Here is a 20,621-nt window from a genome sequence, read left to right on the forward strand (position 1 = left end):
AATTGAAGAATAAATGATGCGTGCGCAACTGAGATTGTAGCGATTCAGCTCCATATTGCGGCCAATTTTTAAATCATATTCAGCAAAATGGCGAACAATTGATCATGATTAGAGTCATTTTGTTAGTAATAATTTGTGAAAAAATTATATCAACAGCGATAATAAATATATAATTAATTAATCCAAGTCGGTTGTTACATATATCTTTCATACCAATAGGATTAGGTGAAAGTATTACTATCAACGTTGTTTAGGTTTTACTCAATAGCCGCATCATGGATTCCATTCCACGAACACTTGAAGGTACTCCAATTCTTAACTTGAATTTTTTATGTATTTGTTTCACATGAAAATACACTCCATACATTATCAGTACATTTGTTATTGTACATAAATTTTTACTTATCTTTTTTCGTTCGATTATATTCGTTACTATTAAACAATATATTAAATATTAATAATTATGACTATTAACTATTAAATTGGTGGAATTAATTTTTGCAGATATCGAAGCACAAATTAGAGATATTCAATCGAAGAAAAAGGAAATTCAAAATGCAGCTGTAGAAAATGATCAAGTAGGACTTGGAAAAACAGGATTTTATGATCAGGATATTTATGATGGAAGTAACAACAAATATGATGGCTATGTTACATCAATTGCAGCCAATGATGAAATTGATGATGAAGATTATGAACCAAGCTCTTTTGCTACAAACAAAAGGCCTGGTTATACAGCTCCTGCTGCCTTACTCAATGATGTCGCTCAAGTAATTTATTTATTCAATGTTTTGAACATTTGTGATTGTTTTTTTTTACAATTTTTGAATGATTATTAAATTAAAAACATTTTTTTACAGAGTGAAAAAGAATATGATCCTTTTGCGGATAGACGACGACCCACCATAGCTGATCGAGAAGATGAATATCGTCAAAAACGCCGTCGTATGATTATCTCACCTGAACGAGTTGATCCATTTGCCGAAGGTTAGTATGAACTTTAATTAATAATAATGTTATGCTAGGATTGTAACAGGTAATCATTGTTTACTATCATTATTTGAGTTTAAATGTTCTATTATTTTTTAAATAGTACACTCGCTAATATCATGCTTTGATAGTTGAATTCCGGCATTTATTAATACGTCAATTATATCTTGGAGCGATTGAGTGAAGAATGAATGAGGAAAATATTTTATAATACATACTAATGTATTACTTTTTTTCCAATCATAGTGATGGTCAACACATGTGGAATCCTCCGCTTTCCCAGGATATTTTGTCGAAGGTTAAAACCGACATTGAATTATAGTTATTTTGCGACAAAGCTTGCTCACAAAATAACATTAGACTTTCCATATATTTATATAGATATGTACTATTCGTTTCATTTATCTTTTTTGAAATTTTTATTCAATTATCAATCATAGAGGAAAGTTTGGTAGATTCATTGCAAGCTTTGTGCGTTACTTCAGACATTCAGTTGACTAGTATGAGTGGTTTTGAATGCAAATATTATTAATAACGAGAATGAGTTGATTTTTAGATGGCTAAAGTATTTATCAATGTGGAAGACATGAGCAGGACAGTGCTCCCTGTGGCCATTAATCCTCACGTACGTATTTATGAATGCCCTCAGCTACTGTTGTAACTCTTAAACTTTCTCGTAAATACAGTTTTTTTATCATATTAAATTAGTATTAACTCCGAATTTGTTGATGTATATTCAATTTTGAAAAAAAGAAAGTAAGAGTGAAATCAGTAGCTTGTTTCTGAACTACAACTGATGTATTATTAGGGGCATATAAATCATAAAATCTTAGACTGGACTAGGGAATCGAAAGATAAATAAATTTATAAATATTATATTAATTTCTAACCTTTATAAAATATTTTTACTAATCGCTACGTTTTGCGTGACGTTTGATTCGTGGTTACAGGTGGTAAAACTCCAGATGTTGGTTCCCGAACTTATACAGAAATTATGCGAGAGCAGATGCTTAAAGGAGAAGAATCTGAGGTGAGTTTATATATTTTAAATTATTTAACTTAGATTTAATTTTTGAAAGTTTTACTGACATTTGACAATTATCGTTCCAGTTGAGAAAGAAAATTATTGAAAAAACGAAAGATGGAACTCTTAAATCAAATGGTGAACCAAAAGCAGCACCAAAAAAACGTGGTCGATGGGATCAGACCGATGATACTCCAGTTGCAAAAAAAGCTGCAGGAACCGCTGCTACTCCGACTTCGTGGGATAATACTGACGTAAGATAAATTTAACATTTTTATCATGTTTCCTAGATATTATTGATAAAAATCAATTAGTTAGTTAATTATTTTATTCATAACAGGTAACACCAGCAGCTGTAAGATGGGATGAAACTCCAGGTCATGGGAAAGGAGGTGAGACTCCTGGAGCAACTCCTGGCGTCAGTACGAGAATGTGGGACGCAACCCCAGGTCATGCTACTCCTGGAGCGGTAACGCCCGGTAGAGAAACGCCGTCACATGATAAAGTTATTTCAAGTCGAAGGAATCGGTGGGATGAAACTCCGAAAACTGAAAGAGAAACTCCAGGACACAATAGTGGCTGGGCAGAAACTCCTCGCACTGATCGTGTAGCTGGTGATCTTATTCAAGAAACTCCAACACCTTCAGCATCAAAACGTCGAAGTAGATGGGATGAAACACCATCGAATCAAACGCCTGGTTCAATGACACCACAAACACCAGCTACACCGTTGACAACACCTCATCAAACAACCATTATGACTCCCAGTGCAGTAACACCTACTGGACCTAAGGCTATGGGTTTAGCTACACCTACTCCCAACCATTTAATGTCTATGACACCAGAGCAACTTCAAGCTTACCGTTGGGAACGTGAAATTGATGAGAGAAATCGACCACTCTCTGATGATGAATTAGATGCGCTTTTCCCTCCTGGATATAAAGTGCTTCAACCTCCAGCCGGTTATATACCCATTCGTACGCCAGCAAGAAAACTCACAGCAACACCAACTCCTATAGCTGGTACACCTCAAGGATTTTTCATTCAGACTGAAGATAAAAGTGCGAAATTTGTTGATAATCAGCCTAAAGGAAACTTACCGTTCATGAAGCCCGAAGATGCTCAGTATTTTGACAAACTACTTGTAGATGTAGACGAGGAATCCCTTAGTCCAGAAGAGCAGAAAGAACGAAAGATTATGAAGCTACTTCTTAAAATAAAAAATGGTACACCACCGATGAGAAAAGCAGCTTTAAGACAGATTACAGATAAAGCACGAGAATTCGGTGCCGGACCACTTTTTAATCAGATTTTGCCTCTTTTGATGTCGCCAACATTAGAAGATCAAGAACGGCATCTACTGGTTAAAGTAATTGATCGTATTTTGTACAAATTAGATGATTTAGTACGACCATACGTTCACAAAATTCTTGTAGTAATTGAACCTTTATTAATCGATGAAGATTATTATGCTCGTGTTGAAGGTCGAGAAATTATTTCCAATCTTGCAAAAGCAGCGGGTTTAGCTACTATGATTTCAACAATGAGACCAGATATCGACAATATTGATGAATATGTGAGAAATACTACTGCTAGAGCTTTTGCAGTCGTTGCATCTGCTCTTGGTATACCTTCACTATTGCCATTCTTAAAAGCTGTATGTAGGAGTAAAAAATCCTGGCAAGCAAGACATACTGGTATCAAAATAGTACAACAAATTGCTATTCTTATGGGTTGTGCTATTTTGCCTCATTTAAAAAGTCTTGTAGAAATCATTGAACATGGTCTGGTAGATGAACAACAAAAGGTCAGAACAATTACGGCATTGGCTATTGCTGCTCTAGCTGAAGCAGCTACACCTTATGGTATCGAGAGCTTCGATTCTGTTTTGAAACCACTTTGGAAAGGTATTCGAACTCATCGTGGTAAAGGTTTGGCTGCTTTTCTCAAAGCTATTGGATATTTGATTCCTTTGATGGATGCTGAATATGCAAATTATTACACTCGAGAAGTAATGTTGATTCTTATCCGAGAATTTCAATCTCCCGATGAGGAAATGAAAAAGATAGTATTGAAAGTAGTCAAGCAATGTTGTGGAACTGATGGTGTAGAGGCTCAATATATTAAAGATGAAATATTACCCCCATTCTTCAAACATTTCTGGAATCACCGAATGGCTCTTGATCGGAGAAATTACCGACAATTAGTTGACACAACTGTAGAAATTGCAAACAAAGTAGGTGCCTCAGAAATCATTAATCGAGTTGTTGATGATTTGAAGGATGAAAATGAACAATACAGAAAAATGGTTATGGAAACGATTGAGAAGATAATGGGAAATTTAGGAGCAGCTGATGTTGATTCACGACTAGAAGAACAGTTGATTGATGGTATATTATATGCTTTTCAAGAACAGACGACTGAAGATGTTGTAATGTTGAATGGTTTCGGTACAATCGTTAATACACTTGGAAAACGAGTTAAAGCTTATCTTCCACAGATTTGTGGTACCATTCTATGGAGGCTAAACAATAAATCAGCTAAAGTTAGACAACAAGCTGCTGATTTAATATCCCGCATTGCTGTTGTGATGAAAACTTGTCAAGAAGAAAAACTCATGGGCCATTTAGGTGTTGTTCTTTACGAATATCTTGGTGAAGAATATCCTGAAGTACTTGGTAGCATCCTTGGAGCTCTTAAAGCTATTGTAAATGTTATTGGAATGACTAAAATGACTCCACCAATTAAAGATCTATTACCACGACTCACACCAATTCTCAAAAACAGACATGAAAAAGTTCAAGAAAATTGTATTGATCTTGTTGGAAGGATAGCTGATCGTGGCCCAGAATACGTTTCTGCTAGGGAATGGATGAGAATTTGTTTCGAATTGTTAGAACTTTTAAAGGCACATAAAAAAGCTATTAGACGAGCTACTGTCAATACGTTTGGTTACATTGCTAAGGCAATTGGTCCCCATGATGTTCTAGCAACTCTATTGAATAATCTTAAAGTTCAAGAACGTCAAAATCGTGTCTGTACTACTGTCGCTATTGCTATTGTCGCAGAAACTTGCAGTCCATTCACTGTTCTCCCGGCTCTCATGAATGAATATAGAGTTCCCGAGTTAAACGTTCAAAATGGTGTCCTTAAATCTTTATCATTTTTATTTGAGTATATTGGAGAAATGGGAAAGGATTATATTTATGCTGTAAGTCCATTATTAGAAGATGCTTTAATGGATAGAGATTTAGTGCATCGGCAAACTGCATGTGCTGCAATCAAGCACATGGCTCTTGGAGTTTATGGATTTGGTTGTGAAGATGCTCTTATTCATCTGTTAAATCATGTATGGCCCAATGTATTCGAAACTTCGCCTCATCTTGTACAAGCTTTTATGGATGCTGTTGATGGTCTTAGGGTAGCATTAGGTCCTATCAAGATTCTTCAATATACATTACAAGGATTATTTCATCCAGCTAGGAAAGTCCGTGATGTTTACTGGAAAATTTATAACTCATTGTACATTGGTGGACAAGATGCTCTAGTAGCTGGCTATCCACGTATCATGAATGATCCAAAGAACCAGTATATAAGATATGAACTAGACTATGTTCTATAAAAAACCAACATTCATTTAGTTCATCTTCAAACTTTCTGGAGTATTGAAATTTTATCACAATAGACTCGTAATGAAGAAAGTTTATTTCTTGGTCGAATTTATTTCTACATTTATAATTATAGGTCTTGAAATCATTAAATAATTATAAAAAAGTGAAGAATATTTTTTTTTGGATCGAAACTTTTTTTGGACAAAAATTAAACACATAACATTGAAGTTGTATAGAGTTTGACTTTATTAAAGAGTGGTTTTAAGGTATGTATTTTACATTTGAAGAATGAAAATAATTTTGTCAGTTGAATTCTTATTTAATAATAAATTACTTGAACAAAAAATTTCATCTTCAATTTTATGATTACATCTTTGTGAAATTCACATATTGCATCAAATCCCCAAAGGATTTAATGATTAAAATATATATATATATATAATTTATCCTTTTAGACTAGTATTAATATATATATTTTTAGGAAAAACTGGACCATTTATTGATGAAATTTATTGTAATATCGATTCATTTTCATTAATCATTTCTTCACAAACTATATTAATATTAATTTAAAGTTTAAAATATTAGTGTATACAACTTTAAAAAACTCGCTTTATATAATTAATTCCATTCATTAAATTTCAATTCATCAAATTAAGATATAAATGAATCAATTTTGTAAAAGATTTTATTTTTTAAAAACAGGGCATGTTTCTTATTATCATTCCATATTTGTACTCGTTATATATATATATGAAAAAAACTGTTTAGAACAAGAATATCATTGATTATTTATTTTATCGTCTTCAGATTGCTATATTGTACGAGTTCATTGTAACATACTTTCGAGTAATATTTTTAAATCATCTCTATTTCTAGACATTGTTTATGTTATTTTTCATTTAGTAGTAATAATTGTTTGCAAATAAATTTACATAAACACATTTTAACTAATTGATTTAACTTCAACGATAATATGAATAAAATAAATACTTTAACAATTATATTGAATTAAAAAAATTAAGTGGAATGATTTCGAGAATCCGCAAATTACTGAGCAATATTATTAACAAATTGAAATGTCTTAATTAACAGATAAGTACAAATAGTTTTTTTTTCTTATTAGAATAGATCTAAATAAAATAAAATATAATAATTACTATTTATATACACTAATTTATAAAGTACTGCAATTGACTGGTGGTGATAATTTTTTTCTTCGTATAGAATCAATTTTTATTAGTGAACAAGCAAATCAAGAAAAATATTGTACCCTCAAAAAAATTACATAAACTTGCAAGTCAATATATTCATTATTTTCTAGACAAAGCCAACAATTTTATAGTTTACTTGCTAAAGTTCATTTTTGATAGCGATAATCTATTAAAAACAAAATATACAATTGGATAGAGCATAAAACATTTGTTTCAATATAACATACTTTACATACATACACTTAATTCATTAAAGAGCTAATAAGATGCTCTATTATTAACGTCTCTTAGACGTAGTATATACTCAATAAACTAACAAAGATGATCAATATAATATGATATTAGCATGACATTTTTTTCAAGTTCATGATTTTAATTCTTGAAGTATGTTTTTGGAAAATATGTCATGTAAAATGATTGATAACTCATACAGAAATGTACGTCATAAAATATCTTACAAATTTATTCCAGATGGCAGTGATTATAAATTGATTATGTATTATACAAAAAAAAATTATGGGATTTCAACACATGAGTGTCTACATAATTTACACTATTAAATATTGATGATGAATCAAAACAATAGTATGATTAATGTATGATAATAATCTAAATGTTAGGCACCATTAGGAGATGAGTAAGTAAACTTAAACGTTAGATACAGACTTTATATTGATTATTGCCAACAGTGATTGTTGATCATGAAAACTAATCAACCATTGTCCCTTGCTAGACATCATTAAGAAACTCTCAAATTATTGATTATTCGTTTTTCTTTTCATCTATAGAGATCGTTTGATAAGATTCCATTATTAGTAATGCATTAAACTGAACTAACCTGGACAGATGAAACAAGCTGATCTTGATCATTATGGACCCGAAGACTTACCGGAGTATCTAACTCAACATTATCCGTACTATCTGTTGACAAATGTCGTTCACCATCTGTATAATTCGTTGCTGTATCATTACCCATATTATTTTCATTCTTTTTTTTAACTGTACAACCATTAACACCATCAATTTCACTTTCATTATTTAATATTACTCGACTACCTTTAACATTGTCTTTAGACGACTGTCCTATCAATTTTTTTTCTTTGTCTATTGTCGTTACATAACCATTCTTAGATACTTTAATGTCCTTCTCACGTGGTTTCTTTGACAAGCTGAAATTGGTGATCTTTGACCCGCTCTTTGAACCGTCTTTACTTTGACGCATTGACCCAGCTCTATTTGGTTCGTTCGGATCTTGCTCTTCACTTATTGATACTAGATTTGCTTTGGGCTCACCACTATTAAGATCTTCTTTTGACACAATGGGAATATCATCTGAAAAAGATTAATCAAATTAAAAAATGATAAATCAATGAAACTAACGTGGATTCGTGAGAATCGATTGCGTGACTATAGCTTTGACCATTTGTTTTAAACCTATATATAAAGCGTGCTGAAATAAAATAATTTGAGTGTTTTATCAATTATATCGAGAAGTTCATGCTCTTAATACTTGAATATACATTTGTATATAAATATTCACACATCCTTGTTGAGTGTTGAAAGAAATATTTGATGTACGGCAGGGTGTAGCTGAAAGCTTTACTTTTGTGCAACGAGAGAAAAAATGAGAGAGAAGCCAATGTGGTCTCTCAAGGTTTTACTGGTACCGTGAATGGCTTGTTAGCGCGCCAGTATTGCTGAGACTCGTGGGCTTGCCTCTGTCAATCATTTTCATTCCATTTACATATAAAGTGTCCATAGACACAACAATAGCTTCGCCAAGTGCTTGTTCTTCAAGAACTCGGTATAATCTAGCACCGGCACTTAGGCGATTTTCATTTTGTAATGAATCACTATCATCTTTTCGTGACCGACGAATAACTTGATCTGTTAGAGAATCTGGTTTTTTATCACGTAATCTTTTCGGTGAAATACGACTTGGAGATCCATGACTGCTTGCTAAACTTTCTCTACGAGAGTTATCAATTGAAGAAGAACCACTGCGTAATTGAGCAACATCATCATCATCTAGAGACTGGTGTGCGTGCTTTCGTAGCCACACTCGACGTTTACTTCCACTTGGAGAAGGTCGTGGTTTTTCTTCGACACTTTTTGTTTCTTCCGCATCAAATAAATTAGCATCCAGGTCGTCTAACGAGACATTTAGCCAAGCCATCGTAATTATGATTAAGTTCCATCACTTATTAATTACATTCAATGACTAAAAACTAAAGTAAAAAACTAAGTAAAAAAAAATTATCAATTTACCTGGCAATTTTTTAGTTCGAAACGATGCGTTGGTAATCATTGATTTAGATATGGTAGGAGTTGTAGTGGCAGGTGACAAAGCTACACTGATACTCATAGATCCATCAGCTAAAGGTCCTGAAGGTCCAGATCCAGATGAGTTACGTATTGCATTGGTTACTAGCATTACATCAGGATATGCATCATAGCATGCTCTGTTGTGAATATCTTCCACTGCTTGGCAGCTAACATACCAACAATCATTGTACATTGCGAAATAAATCCCGTGCAATAACTCCAAGAGAAATTGATTAGTCACGGGTATACGTGGAAGAAGTCTTGGTACAAAGCTCGATTCGCTACCATATGACGATCTTTGATGATGACTTTGTTTTGTAAATCCTTGTGTCACGAGTCTGCAGATAAATATGTATAATTTATTTATTTGTCTACATACCACATTAAATAATAAAGAATAGTCAAATGAAATATCATACTTAGTGGCAACTTTACATAATTGTTCCAGCGCAGACTTGCTAAAATAACTCAGATGTTGGTTATAAATAAACAAAAGTGCCGTCATAACTTTTAACCTATTCTGAGCGTTAAGTGTTTCAATTTGTTGAAGTGGACCCCAACTAACAAGCTTAGAGTTGCATTCTTCAAAACGTCGGACTGCACTTTCGGTAAGAGAAGCTGGTGCCAGACTTGAAGGTTCATGATAAATTGATAGCATAGCTAAAGAAGGTAATCGGAATGAAACAGTTTTCGATTCACCAGACTGATCTACTACTTCTAGATTATAAAGACCAATGAGCAAGGTCTCAACTGAGCGACAATTCTGAAAACATCATATTGATTATATTAGCATTTTAATTACCATTTTTCAGCTATCAATCTAATGTAGTATTATGTATAATTAACGCTGACGTGACAGACTCTTCAGATAACTATGAATTTACTGAGAGCTTCAATTATGCAATGACAATTGTATTAATTTGTTATATTTGCGCATCACAATGAAACATTTTTCAGGCTTTGATTACTCAGGAAATAAAAGCTATAAATAAATGCGTATGTATACCTTGATATCTCCATGTGCTACAGAATTGAGGTAAATGAAGACGAGAGTAGGAACGAACTGCAGGGTAAATCGTTGTAATTGGCTTTCCCGAGAACGGTAAAAATTGAATAACTGGTTACAAACAGTATCTACCAGCTGTAAAGAATAAAAAACAGACTAAATATTTTATAAATAAATGAGCTAATATTACACAAATATAGATAAGACAATGATGTAAGCAATTTGAATGAATCACTCAATTGGAGAATCTCATACCAAGTATTCTTAGACTTCCGGCGTTTCTTCTAGACGTTAAAAAAATATTTTATTATACCTCACTGTATTTACTCCGTTCTTCAAGGAGTACATAAAGTGCTCGGACGATCTCATTATCCTGTGATAGAGTGTCGGAAAAGGTTGACAAGTCTAAGGATGAAATGTCAGCATAGTCAGCTAACCACTCGTTTATTAAACTTTCTGTCATGATAAGATTCAGATATTAGGTTAGCACGATGAAACTAATCTGTCGCCATACCAAATGCCGCTAAGATACAACGGAGATTATCAAGAAGACGATTGAAACCTGAAGAACAAGATATGTACATAAGCATTAGTTGGGAATTTAAGGATTAAAAAGTAAAATTAGAGTTATTTACTTACTTTAGTTTTATGAAAACTGATGCACAAAATGACCAATATTTTTATTGCTTTCCATCTCAACTGTCATATGATTCTAAAGAATAGTATAAAGAGACTATCAATTTCAACAAGACTTACGTACAAATCGTCTATTGACGGACGAATGAATCGAATCAAGCAGGAAAGTAAGTGTGTGTCTGTTGTGTCACGAATTAAAGTCCAAGAGCTTTACAAGATAGGTATCATGTGTTAATCTTTGCTTTAACAATTACGCCACGTTCATTGGCTTTTACAGAACTTCCTAACATCCAATCACAGACTTTGATTTTAATTCTTCGATCTAATGATTTGTTATTTTAAAATGCATTCTCTTAGAATTTCGATCCGGCTGAATTCAGGAATGTATCGTGATTTGTTGCACCTTGAATTGCGCGCGCATTTCAAATTTTTATTTAAATATACATCATTGAGTATAGTTTGATCACGTGATTTAATCATATGTTCATGTAAAGACTCCACTGTGTATTACGGTTCTGAAGAAATTTTACCAGATGAGATTCGAATAAAATGCCGACTTTGAGATCTATTATGATCGAAGTTTATTTACATGTGTCACTTGATATATGAACGCAATATAAAAACGCATGTGTCTAAATTTATTTATATCTCATGCTCAAAATTTTGTGAGTTATCTATAGTTATGTGATAAAAGATTTAAATTATATAAATAATCTTATGGATTATCATGGCATATAAGTCACTAATTGCTCCAAACATAAAATAACCTTTTTTAACATTACAAAGGTGAGGTTATACATTGCTGTAAAACAGATTTTACTTTTTGACTCGTTATGTCATAAATATGTAACTTAAAATATCATTAAAGTAATGTGTTTTCAGAATGACAATTGATTAATAACAATTTATAAACTGATCATGATATTCATCTTGACTCCTTTAAGACTCTGTAAATATAAATCATATTCTTTACAAAAATTTATCGCTGTAACAGTAAGTTTTAATTTATTTATTTTTAAATTGATTTAAAGCAATTATTATAAAGATAATTTTTATTACAGTATTCAACAAAAGTAGCACCAAAAGAATTACCAAAATTAAAAGAGAAACCATGGATCACATCACCTAATTCTAAATCTCATCTAAGGATAAAACCCGCAGCTTTATCACCACCCGAAGCAGTATTATCAAATATCAATTTTTCAGAGATTCCACTTGAAACTACAAAAAGAAAAAAGGAAGAATGGAAGGATATAAAATTGGATTATTCCAAACTTCACAAGTACTGTCTGATGCTATCAAAAATACGTTTAACCTGTATGTACATGTTTTACAATATAGTAGCTCTATGTAATAAATTAATGACATAAATAACAATAGAATTTGTTTACAGCTTTAGTAGTTATAACAACAATGGGTGGTTATGTAATAGCACCAGGTGTTTTCGATCCATACACTTTTATAATGTGTTCAGTTGGTACAGGACTAGTATCAGCAACAGCTAATTCTGTTAATCAATTTTTTGAAGTACCTTTCGATGCTCAAATGTCTAGAACGAAAAATAGAGTTTTAGTAAGAGGTTACCTCACTCCCGGACATGCAATCCTTTTTGCAGCAGCATCTGGAATAGCAGGACTTTCTTTACTTAATTTTCAAGTAAATGGCTTAACTGCTGCTCTTGGTGCTACCAATCTTATTTTATATACGCTTATTTATACTCCAATGAAAAGAGTTTCTATCCTCAATACGTGGGTGGGATCTATAGGTAAAAAAATAGCTAAATAAATCTGACTAGTTTTATGTATAATTAATTTTTGTTTTACAGTTGGAGCTATACCACCATTAATGGGTTGGGCTGCTTGTACAGGTGACATTTTAGCACCAGGAGCTTGGATAATGTCTGGAATATTATATGCCTGGCAATTTCCTCATTTTAACGCTTTATCGTGGAATTTAAGACCTGATTATTCACGTGCCGGTTATCGAATGATGGCTGTGACTAATCCTGATTTGTGCCGGAAGACGGCTTTAAGATATACAGCGGTACTTACCGGTCTCTCATATCTTGCGCCAATTTTAGATGTTACCAATTGGTCGTTTGCAATCTTATCTACACCACTCAATACATACTTCCTTTATTTAGGTAAGTTTCATAGATATGGTGAAGTAAAATAAATTTCTATGTTTTTATAACAATTTAAAATTTTTGAAAATTATCGTTCAATCATAATGATTTTTATTTAACTTATTTTTTTAGCCTGGCGATTTTATAAAGAATCAGATAGTGCGAATTCTCGAAAACTATTCAGATTTTCTTTAATTCATCTACCCTTACTGATGATCATGATGTTATGTAGCAAGAAACATTGGAGCACAAAAAAAGATACATTAGAACAATTAAACCATAAAGATATAGAAAAGGGTGGTAGCAGATTTGATAGTTTATATCAAATCTTTGCTACTCCACATGCTTAGATAATTATATATTGCAGTGATAAAGTGTACATGTGTAAAATAATAATTATTTATTATAAATTCGAATTATAGGCGTCTTGTATATAAAATACAAGTTAAATAATGTTGGAAGATTTTAATACATATGTACATAATATTTATTTAAAATATTTTGTAGCAAGTCCTTTGTCATGTCAAACTTTTTGCATCATTTCTTTTAAGGGTAAATTGAATTGCCATTTGTCGACGTGTTTTTGTTAAGTTTCTATGACCTGTACAATCTAGGTTCTCATTAAAGCACTTGTTCCTACAGCACTGACGGCAGAGCTTGTATTCACACTTGGAGCCCTGTGAAAAATTTTTTTAAAGTTAATATAAAGAGCTTGCCATTAATGATGATTCTTGTTAAAATTTTTTTTTACAAACCAGAGGATTTGGACAAGAGTTACATAAGTCTGAGGTTCTTCTGACTGATGGAATGGATCGATTAGGACGTCGTGATATGCGTCTCAACTTTTTTAATCTTTTTCGAGATATTTTATTCCCTTCTTCATCAAGAAATTCTCGTTTTGTTGCATTTTCCTGTAAACAAAGTAAATGTTAAAATCTTCAGCTCTGAATACAATTTACTCATTAAAACCTTACTAGTTCGATTTTTTTTGCAGCTAATTTATCAATATGCTCTTGAGGTGATTCTCTAACGTAAGGTTGACACAGCCATGGTGGAAGCTCTAAATTATAATCCGTACTTCTATTTTCTGGGTTCCAAATAAGTTTACCTTCATGATAAGGCAAATATCGATTTCTTAATTTTGCAACTACATCTCTAAATGATTCCATTGTTGAATTTCTCGCAAGGTTAGCTCGTTCTTCAGCATTTTCTGCTAAACAAAGTCTAAACTCTAGTTAAAAGCATGCTGAATATTTAATAACTATTTTAACAAGTCAATGATGAACTAAAGACATACGTATGTTGGAATATTTTGAAGAGATGTCCACGGATGTACGAAGGTGGAGCTGGATAGAGTTCAACTAGGTCAAGATATTCTTCAGCTGGTTCCCAACTCGGCGGATTGCGGCCTTCAAAAATGTAAGGATTGTATAAACTTCCTTCCGCTGACATAACTCCATGAGCATTAGTTTCTTTTATACATTGTTCAGCATCTTGAAGACATTGAATGTTACCATTAGCAAAAATGGGTATTTGTACAGCTTCTCTGTAAGAAATAATCATTGTTGAATTATCATATTTGATCGTTCAATCCATAACAATAAAATATATTTTTATTTTGTTTGAAACAACGTAAATCTACCATAAAGTTTAAATGTTTTACGAAGTCATACTTATTAGTTTCATAATTGAATATGTAATCAATAGAAAAAAGTTATTTTGATCCATGTCGTGGAAAAATATTTATATTGTCACGCACTAGTATTATTTTATTAATTTTTTTTTCAAGATTCCGAGTAGATAACTTTTTTCATTATTATGTTAAGTTATTGAATCATTAAATAAAACAGGTTAACTATGAAATATTTATCAAACATTAAGTGTTTAAAAAAATACATTTTTCATTTTACAAATGATTTAATAAATTTTTACCTTACAGCTTTTATATGTTTCCAAGATGCTAGACCTGTCAAAGGACCTTTTTGTTCCCTCGTACGTCCATGAACAGTTAATAGACTAGCACCAGCTGCCTCTAACATTTTTGCATACCTTACAGTCTTTTCAATTTCAGAAAATACTCTAAGTTTACATGTCACTGGAATACGCAAATTCTGACTAAGTTTGCTAACTATCTTTTCTAATAGATCCCAATCGTCTTGAAGAAAAGCTCCATAATGCCCACGTTTAGCAATAGCTTGAGGACAACCAATATTAATATCAATTGCATCACAAAAAGGTTCAGCGAGTAAAGCTGCTTCTAATAAAACATCCGGATCATTTCCACAAAATTGTACAATTAATGGTCGATCCTCAGCTGTGCTTGCTAAAGCTTCCTTCCTGTATTTTGGATCTCGACAAAACACTGATGAGTGCAGCATTGGTGTGTAACATAATTGAGCACCATGTCGCCGTGATAATAATCTCCATGCAAGCTCACTGGCATCAACCATTGGGGCGACTATATAACGTGGAGCACCAAGAACATCTCTCCAAAAGTTGAATTTATTTTTGGATTCTGCCATAATCTAAAATCATTTTAATTCATATCAATAATTAAATACTTGTCATGTATTAATAAAATTTGTTTAAATGTTATTTGAAATAATTATTCTTTTTTTCTTAATTATGATTGTATTATAATAGAATAGATTAGAGCTAAAATAACAGTAACACATATGTAAAATGTTATATGACAATATTGAAAATTTATTGAAAAATTGCATTTCTAGATTCTTAAAGGATAATTTATCATAAAAAATATAAAAATAAATTATCATTTAACATCAAACATAAATTAAGTCTATTTAAAAATCAATAATACGATTATTATTATTATGAGAATTTGTAGTAATATTTTTTTCAAATAATGAAATGAATTTATGTTTATATAGTTCAATGACGCTGCGTGATAAATTCATATTATTTCATAAGACATCATAACATTTTATTTAGTTGATATATAACTTTTAGAAAGCTATTAATAGCTTATCATATCAAAAATTTATATCATTTTTATTATTGATGTGAACACTCTGGAGTTAATGTAAAAATAATCACATTCAAACGTGAGACAAATTTGAATATGGTAATAAAAGTTATTTCTTGATGACTACTTAGGTGGATGATTTTAAAAATTAATATCAAAAAATAGTCAATGACTTCCTATTGAATTTGTAAACTATATCAAACGTTTAACGTTCAAAACCGATTTCTATTGTTACAGAACAAGTAACGTGAGCTAATGCAATACAAGCATTGCACGCAAAGTATTATTTTGTCACGCAACAATAAAAGAACTATCACCAATAGTTATAGAATTACAGTTGGCTTCCCTTGTCGTGTCCGACTCTGCCAGGTACCATTTACTCCATCAAGCTTTCAATTGTTAATGTAAATGGCCTTAATGTATGTTTTATAAATTATAAAATAATTTTTTTTCACGTAATTGATTCGTTACTAATATTATTATCGATAATAAAAGCGTAATTGACTTCTTGAAAAATTATTTTAAAAAATGAGTACCTTTAAATACTAGTGAATACAAAACCATCTATACTATTGCAGAATTGAGCAGAGGACGGATAGAAATAATTTCCTATTCGTTGATTGATTGCTATTAGAAATTATCTCATCTTATGTATACTTATTATACATTATTATTAATGATAAATTGGAAAATTTCAAGTAAATGCACTATTGTAAAATTTATCTAAACTTCAATTATCACTCTTGTGTGTCAAGTCTCTTAACTATTCCACAGTTGTAGGTGGAAAAGAGAAATGTTTGAAATGCGGTGATGATCGTGGTGATGCAGGTTTAGATAATTCTGATTCTGGTATTGGTGATAATTGAGCAGGCTGCGTCATATGTGAGCCAATCTTAAATCTAGCTCTGCGATGAAATGAAGGACGGCGTACTCTTAGTTGTTGACTTCTTTTATTAACAGGCAATGTAAAAACAATCTCTGGTGATTTTTCACAAGCTTTCAATGATTCTGATCGCTGTCTGGACGGAAGATTGAGAGGCGGGAGTCTTACTGGAGGTCTTTGAAGACTTAATTGTATTGGTTCAATGTCTTCTTTCGGAGTCATTGCTATCTCTTGAATTTCTAAACTATTATCAGCTATTCCAGGACTTGTTAATGGGGTTATACGATTTTTTCGAGTTTTAGTCGTCTCAATATCTCGTAGTCTTGAATTTTTTCTCAGTCTCGTTCGTAAAAAAGTTTGAATACGTCTTACCGTGGTGCATCTAGTCATAAGCTTCTCATCAGAGTCTGAATGATGAGCTCGAGATTTTTTTTGCTTGCTTTTTTCTGACCAAGAGTGATGATTCATAATAGTGAAACAACAAGACACTGGTGATGGTGTTGATGGTTTTAAATCTTGGACTGGTTGTCCAATAGTTTGTCGCTGTTCATTTGAGAGAGATCGAGATGATAACTCAATGGACGTTGCATCATTATGAGTTTCATAAGTGAAATATAAATGAAAATTTTTTTTATCTCTTGCAATTGAATTATTAACTGTATTTAACTGAGTATGAGTTGAGCATATGAATACTTGATTAGAATCTGGAGGGTTATTTTCTGTCGGAACAACAGATTTACAAAAATGATACCGATTAGGCTCCACACAGAAAGAAGATTCATTGACAGTATGCTGTTGAAGAGCATTATTTACAGCATTTTTCTCTCGTTTGTTCCTCACATATTCATAGGTAGTAAGTCCAAGACATGCAATATAGCCATGAAAAAAGCAAAGATGTATTAATAAAATAGCAGCAATAGCTGATAAAATTCCAATCACAGAAATGATCACCAAAGAACTTGTACCTCCTTGCAATGGCAAGAGAGGTAGTGTGGTGTTGTCCATGGTAACGTTCCAGTGTCGACTTTCTAGAGCTGTTGTAACTTCAGCTATTGTTAATACAACAACACTTAAAGCCCCAATAATAGCAGAAATTACACAAATTAAAAAAGCAAAATAGTTTCTTCCTCCAATGCAATTGTTAAGCCACATACAGTGATGATCAAAGTTTCTAACACACTTGTTGCAAACTGAACAATGTTTTGTTTTTTTCCCACTTATTGTTATATTACAAAGGTGGCAACGACCATTTTCAATAACGTGGAGGTGCTTTGTTCGATCAAACTCTGGTATCACTATATTGCTTGGTTGCTCTCGCACCTGAGGATCAGCCGGATCGAGGAGGAGAGCAGTAAGATGAGCAATAATGTGAGTAATGAGAATACCAATAAGAACACATGTGACAGGTTGGCGAAGAGGTGAACCAAGGTATGGCACAACAAGAAGAAATGTACTGGTAGCTAAGCCAACCAGGACAATCCAGCCAGCCACTTGTTGAGGATGCAACGGCAACTGTAGGCCGTGCAGTCGCCTTGTCCGCCTTTGTTCCGGCGGCCCGAAGGTGGCTTGCAACGAGCAACAGCGCGCTATTCCTGATGATCTATTTAACATCACGAGTTAAAGTGTCACAGTGTGATGAATGACGGGACAACCTCGTGACTCGCACGAGGAGGTCTTCGTCCTGTAGAAATTGTCTATATCCCGATAATTAGTGGAAAATAAAATCATTGCGGTCACAGAATGGGTAAAGGTAAAGCAACTATTAATGCCAACACCAAGCAGACAACTGATAAAGTTATATGCTCGTGAATATAGGACACGCATGCCCCTGCGCACGATAACAATCGATAATGGCATGGAAACTTTTGGTGTCTTTGATGTCGGAATGTTTGGAATGTATGTGTCTTGATACAAATCATGTTAATGACTATAATGTAATAATCTTGTAATGTAAACTTAATTAATAATTGACAAAGTGGTTTAGTCGCCGCAAAAACATAGGAATTAATGCTAATGCATGATTATATATTGTTGGAAAATACTGTCAAGCTTTTTAGGTTAAAACAATCAATATTGTGCGGTAGTCTTCAAAGCACATGCTAGATTCTCACCAAAGATTCAAGCTGTGGTTGACATCCTTGTCATTGAGTCCCTACTACAAACATATGGTTGGAATTTATAGATTTTCCCACATAGAGTTATGACTATTATCAATAATATGCTATTGTAAAAAAATTTACATCTAGGATTAAATAGTCGATCATGATCAATTATAATTAATTTAACAAAAGCGTAAATTACTTTGAAGCAGATATTGGAGATACTTACTAATATTTATTTATTTATTATATATGTAAAATCCTAATTACTTGAATCAATTCTTCGTTTTTAATAATAAAAAATTTTATATTATTAACAAAAATTTATAATACAAATTAATTGACTATCAACACTATTTTTTATCATTTAACTCAAAAGTAAACACACTCAGCTGTATGTGCATAACAGGTTATACTATGATGTCACTGTAGTCAGTAGCGCTCTCTTTTTGTCATAAACAAAACAATGACCAACAGTAGATGGCAATAAATGTTATTGTACTGGAAAGGATTCAATTTGAAGTTTGATAATTATTGAAAACTTCTTACAAATTTCATGCTTTGTTGTAATAATATCCATTTTTTAAAAAAAACATAAAGTAATACATAAATACATATGTTAACATGTTTGAATTTTTAGAAAATATAAATATAGTATTTATAACAAGTTGGTTTATTTTTATTATTTTAACGTGTAAAATGATGTTGTTTTTGTACATAAAAAGTATAAATTAATTTATTACATTTCTGTGCATTATAAAACCTATTACTTGAAAATTTTACTTATTAACTTACAGGATTATTTAAACGTAAAATGATTAAAACGAATGTAATTTCCCTGATTCCTGAAAACCATCATTTTGATCAAAATTATGAAACCAATAATGATTTGTCCTTAACGAGTAATGAATTATCATTGACAGAACAAGATCAAAACTATTTAAATGAGCGTATCAGTGATGATATGAAAACCCATGTGATGATGAATCACTTAAAATATCTTAGAGAATTACATGCTGCTGCAGAAGTATGTAACATCGAAATGAGGAGTTTAAATAGAAGATGAATGAAAATTAATAACTTTCTTATACAGTATTTAATGTATATATAATTAATTCATTTTGCAGAGATGTTACATCAAGAAAAACGCTTTCAAATGTATCGAAATAATTACTTACTGTCCATACTTAATCAATACTAGACATGGAATTGATGGCAAAACGGCTTTCCACAGAGTTTGTAGTCATAGACATGTTTATTTAATGTCTTTTATGCTATCTAAAGGTGCTGATCCGTGGTTGAAAACCAGTTCTAATGAAACAGCTCTTTGTATAATTATTCATGCATCTTTAAAAAATCCAAATGAATCGTCATCAACAAAAGTTTGTCTAGAGTTATTACAAAAGTATGGATGTTATATAGATTTCACAAATGATTGGTATCAAGAATATTTGAAAGCCGCAATGATTACTAACAATACAACATTGGTTAAATGGATGTTTAATAAGGCTCCAACATATTCAAACCTTACACGATGTACTTCACTACCTCTAACTATGTTGAAATCTCAATAACGTCAAATTGCCGTTAATTAATATTTTAATTTATACTAATTTATTGTAATATTTAAATTCAGTATTGTTCAAAAATTATATCAATACATTTCATAATTACAATCAAAGTAATATCATTCATTATAATTACATTATATTGAAAACTTCA

General features: G+C 32.0%; 7 protein-coding genes across 16 annotated transcripts; 3 read left to right on the forward strand and 4 right to left on the reverse strand.

Moving 5' to 3' along the window:
- The first annotated feature begins 69 nt into the window (after positions 1–69).
- Positions 70–5,919, forward strand: Sf3b1 (splicing factor 3b subunit 1). Of its 4 annotated transcripts, none has more exons than XM_035095444.1 (6): positions 70–303; positions 505–770; positions 861–987; positions 1,941–2,020; positions 2,101–2,268; positions 2,355–5,918. In XM_035095444.1, the coding sequence occupies exons 1-6, from the start codon at positions 276–278 to the stop codon at positions 5,634–5,636; spliced, it is 3,951 nt and encodes a 1,316-aa protein (XP_034951335.1). In that variant the 5' UTR covers positions 70–275; the 3' UTR covers positions 5,637–5,918. The 4 variants fall into 4 exon arrangements, with proteins under 4 accessions (XP_034951335.1, XP_034951338.1, XP_034951336.1 ...); XM_035095447.1 differs by lacking the exon at positions 70–303 and adding an exon at positions 1,547–1,615 and having other exon boundaries at positions 751–770; positions 861–1,288; positions 2,355–5,919; XM_035095445.1 differs by lacking the exon at positions 70–303 and having other exon boundaries at positions 751–770; positions 861–1,615; positions 2,355–5,919.
- A 480-nt stretch (positions 5,920–6,399) lies between these two features.
- On the reverse strand, positions 6,400–11,337 carry Hyccin (PI4KA lipid kinase complex subunit hyccin). Of its 2 annotated transcripts, XM_035095434.1 has the most exons (7): positions 10,810–11,337; positions 10,484–10,732; positions 10,171–10,305; positions 9,584–9,927; positions 9,108–9,502; positions 7,896–8,171; positions 6,400–7,784 (listed from the first exon to the last, which is right to left on the reverse strand). In XM_035095434.1, exons 2-7 carry the CDS (start codon positions 10,631–10,633, stop codon positions 7,663–7,665), a joined length of 1,422 nt encoding a protein of 473 aa, XP_034951325.1. In that variant the 5' UTR covers positions 10,634–10,732; positions 10,810–11,337; the 3' UTR covers positions 6,400–7,662. The 2 variants fall into 2 exon arrangements, with proteins under 2 accessions (XP_034951325.1, XP_034951324.1); XM_035095433.1 differs by having other exon boundaries at positions 6,400–8,171.
- On the reverse strand, positions 8,187–9,098 carry LOC118074322 (uncharacterized). Its single transcript, XM_035095443.1, has one exon. It carries the CDS (start codon positions 9,013–9,015, stop codon positions 8,497–8,499), a length of 519 nt encoding a protein of 172 aa, XP_034951334.1. The 5' UTR covers positions 9,016–9,098; the 3' UTR covers positions 8,187–8,496.
- A 59-nt stretch (positions 11,338–11,396) lies between the features above and the next one.
- Cox10 (Cytochrome c oxidase assembly factor 10) lies at positions 11,397–13,653 on the forward strand. Of its 2 annotated transcripts, none has more exons than XM_035095442.1 (6): positions 11,397–11,592; positions 11,675–11,799; positions 11,868–12,123; positions 12,200–12,571; positions 12,632–12,949; positions 13,064–13,653. In XM_035095442.1, exons 2-6 carry the CDS (start codon positions 11,725–11,727, stop codon positions 13,279–13,281), a joined length of 1,239 nt encoding a protein of 412 aa, XP_034951333.1. In that variant the 5' UTR covers positions 11,397–11,592; positions 11,675–11,724; the 3' UTR covers positions 13,282–13,653. The 2 variants fall into 2 exon arrangements, with proteins under 2 accessions (XP_034951333.1, XP_034951332.1); XM_035095441.1 differs by having other exon boundaries at positions 11,398–11,592; positions 11,689–11,799.
- On the reverse strand, positions 13,315–19,302 carry Dus1 (Dihydrouridine synthase 1). 5 transcript variants are annotated; one of them, XM_035095438.1, is made up of 7 exons: positions 19,129–19,302; positions 18,912–18,955; positions 14,864–15,456; positions 14,229–14,477; positions 13,906–14,155; positions 13,687–13,842; positions 13,315–13,608 (listed from the first exon to the last, which is right to left on the reverse strand). In XM_035095438.1, exons 3-7 carry the CDS (start codon positions 15,451–15,453, stop codon positions 13,450–13,452), a joined length of 1,404 nt encoding a protein of 467 aa, XP_034951329.1. In that variant the 5' UTR covers positions 15,454–15,456; positions 18,912–18,955; positions 19,129–19,302; the 3' UTR covers positions 13,315–13,449. The 5 variants fall into 5 exon arrangements, with proteins under 5 accessions (XP_034951329.1, XP_034951328.1, XP_034951327.1 ...); XM_035095437.1 differs by having other exon boundaries at positions 18,912–19,021; XM_035095436.1 differs by lacking the exon at positions 18,912–18,955.
- Positions 16,651–18,878, reverse strand: LOC118074318 (uncharacterized). Its single transcript, XM_035095432.1, has one exon. It carries the CDS (start codon positions 18,409–18,411, stop codon positions 16,681–16,683), a length of 1,731 nt encoding a protein of 576 aa, XP_034951323.1. The 5' UTR covers positions 18,412–18,878; the 3' UTR covers positions 16,651–16,680.
- LOC118074439 (uncharacterized) lies at positions 18,541–20,540 on the forward strand. The gene is made up of 3 exons (XM_035095650.1): positions 18,541–18,550; positions 19,697–19,926; positions 20,027–20,540. The coding sequence occupies exons 1-3, from the start codon at positions 18,541–18,543 to the stop codon at positions 20,471–20,473; spliced, it is 687 nt and encodes a 228-aa protein (XP_034951541.1). The 3' UTR covers positions 20,474–20,540.
- The last annotated feature ends 81 nt before the right edge of the window (positions 20,541–20,621 follow it).

The sequence above is a fragment of the Chelonus insularis genome, unplaced genomic scaffold, assembly GCF_013357705.1.
Source record: "Chelonus insularis isolate UGA/USDA-ARS -01 unplaced genomic scaffold, ASM1335770v1 contig_135_pilon, whole genome shotgun sequence".
Lineage (NCBI taxonomy): Eukaryota > Metazoa > Arthropoda > Insecta > Hymenoptera > Braconidae > Chelonus > Chelonus insularis.

Bases quoted from the DNA above. Each gene is read 5' to 3' on its own strand.
- Sf3b1 (XM_035095444.1), top strand. From the start codon at position 276: ATGGATTCCATTCCACGAACACTTGAAG. The intron at 988-1,940 runs GTTAGTATGAAC...TCGTGGTTACAG, and splicing joins AGTTGATCCATTTGCCGAAG to GTGGTAAAACTCCAGATGTT. The intron at 2,269-2,354 runs GTAAGATAAATT...TATTCATAACAG, and splicing joins CTTCGTGGGATAATACTGAC to GTAACACCAGCAGCTGTAAG.
- LOC118074322 (XM_035095443.1), bottom strand. From the start codon at position 9,015: ATGGCTTGGCTAAATGTCTCGTTAGACGACCTGGATGCTAATTTATTT.
- Hyccin (XM_035095433.1), bottom strand. From the start codon at position 10,633: ATGACAGAAAGTTTAATAAACGAGTGGTTAGCTGACTATGCTGACATT. The intron at 9,928-10,170 runs GTATACATACGC...TGATGTTTTCAG, and splicing joins TAGCACATGGAGATATCAAG to AATTGTCGCTCAGTTGAGAC. The intron at 9,503-9,583 runs GTATGATATTTC...ATTTATCTGCAG, and splicing joins TTATGTAAAGTTGCCACTAA to ACTCGTGACACAAGGATTTA.
- Cox10 (XM_035095442.1), top strand. From the start codon at position 11,725: ATGATATTCATCTTGACTCCTTTAAGACTCTGTAAATATAAATCATAT. The intron at 11,800-11,867 runs GTAAGTTTTAAT...TTTTTATTACAG, and splicing joins AAAAATTTATCGCTGTAACA to TATTCAACAAAAGTAGCACC. The intron at 12,950-13,063 runs GTAAGTTTCATA...TTATTTTTTTAG, and splicing joins TACATACTTCCTTTATTTAG to CCTGGCGATTTTATAAAGAA.
- Dus1 (XM_035095436.1), bottom strand. From the start codon at position 15,453: ATGGCAGAATCCAAAAATAAATTCAACTTTTGGAGAGATGTTCTTGGT. The intron at 14,478-14,863 runs GTAAAAATTTAT...TATTTCTTACAG, and splicing joins AAACATATAAAAGCTGTAAG to AGAAGCTGTACAAATACCCA. The intron at 14,156-14,228 runs GTATGTCTTTAG...ACTAGAGTTTAG, and splicing joins TTCAAAATATTCCAACATAC to ACTTTGTTTAGCAGAAAATG.
- LOC118074318 (XM_035095432.1), bottom strand. From the start codon at position 18,411: ATGTTAAATAGATCATCAGGAATAGCGCGCTGTTGCTCGTTGCAAGCC.
- LOC118074439 (XM_035095650.1), top strand. The intron at 19,927-20,026 runs GTATGTAACATC...TTCATTTTGCAG, and splicing joins AATTACATGCTGCTGCAGAA to AGATGTTACATCAAGAAAAA.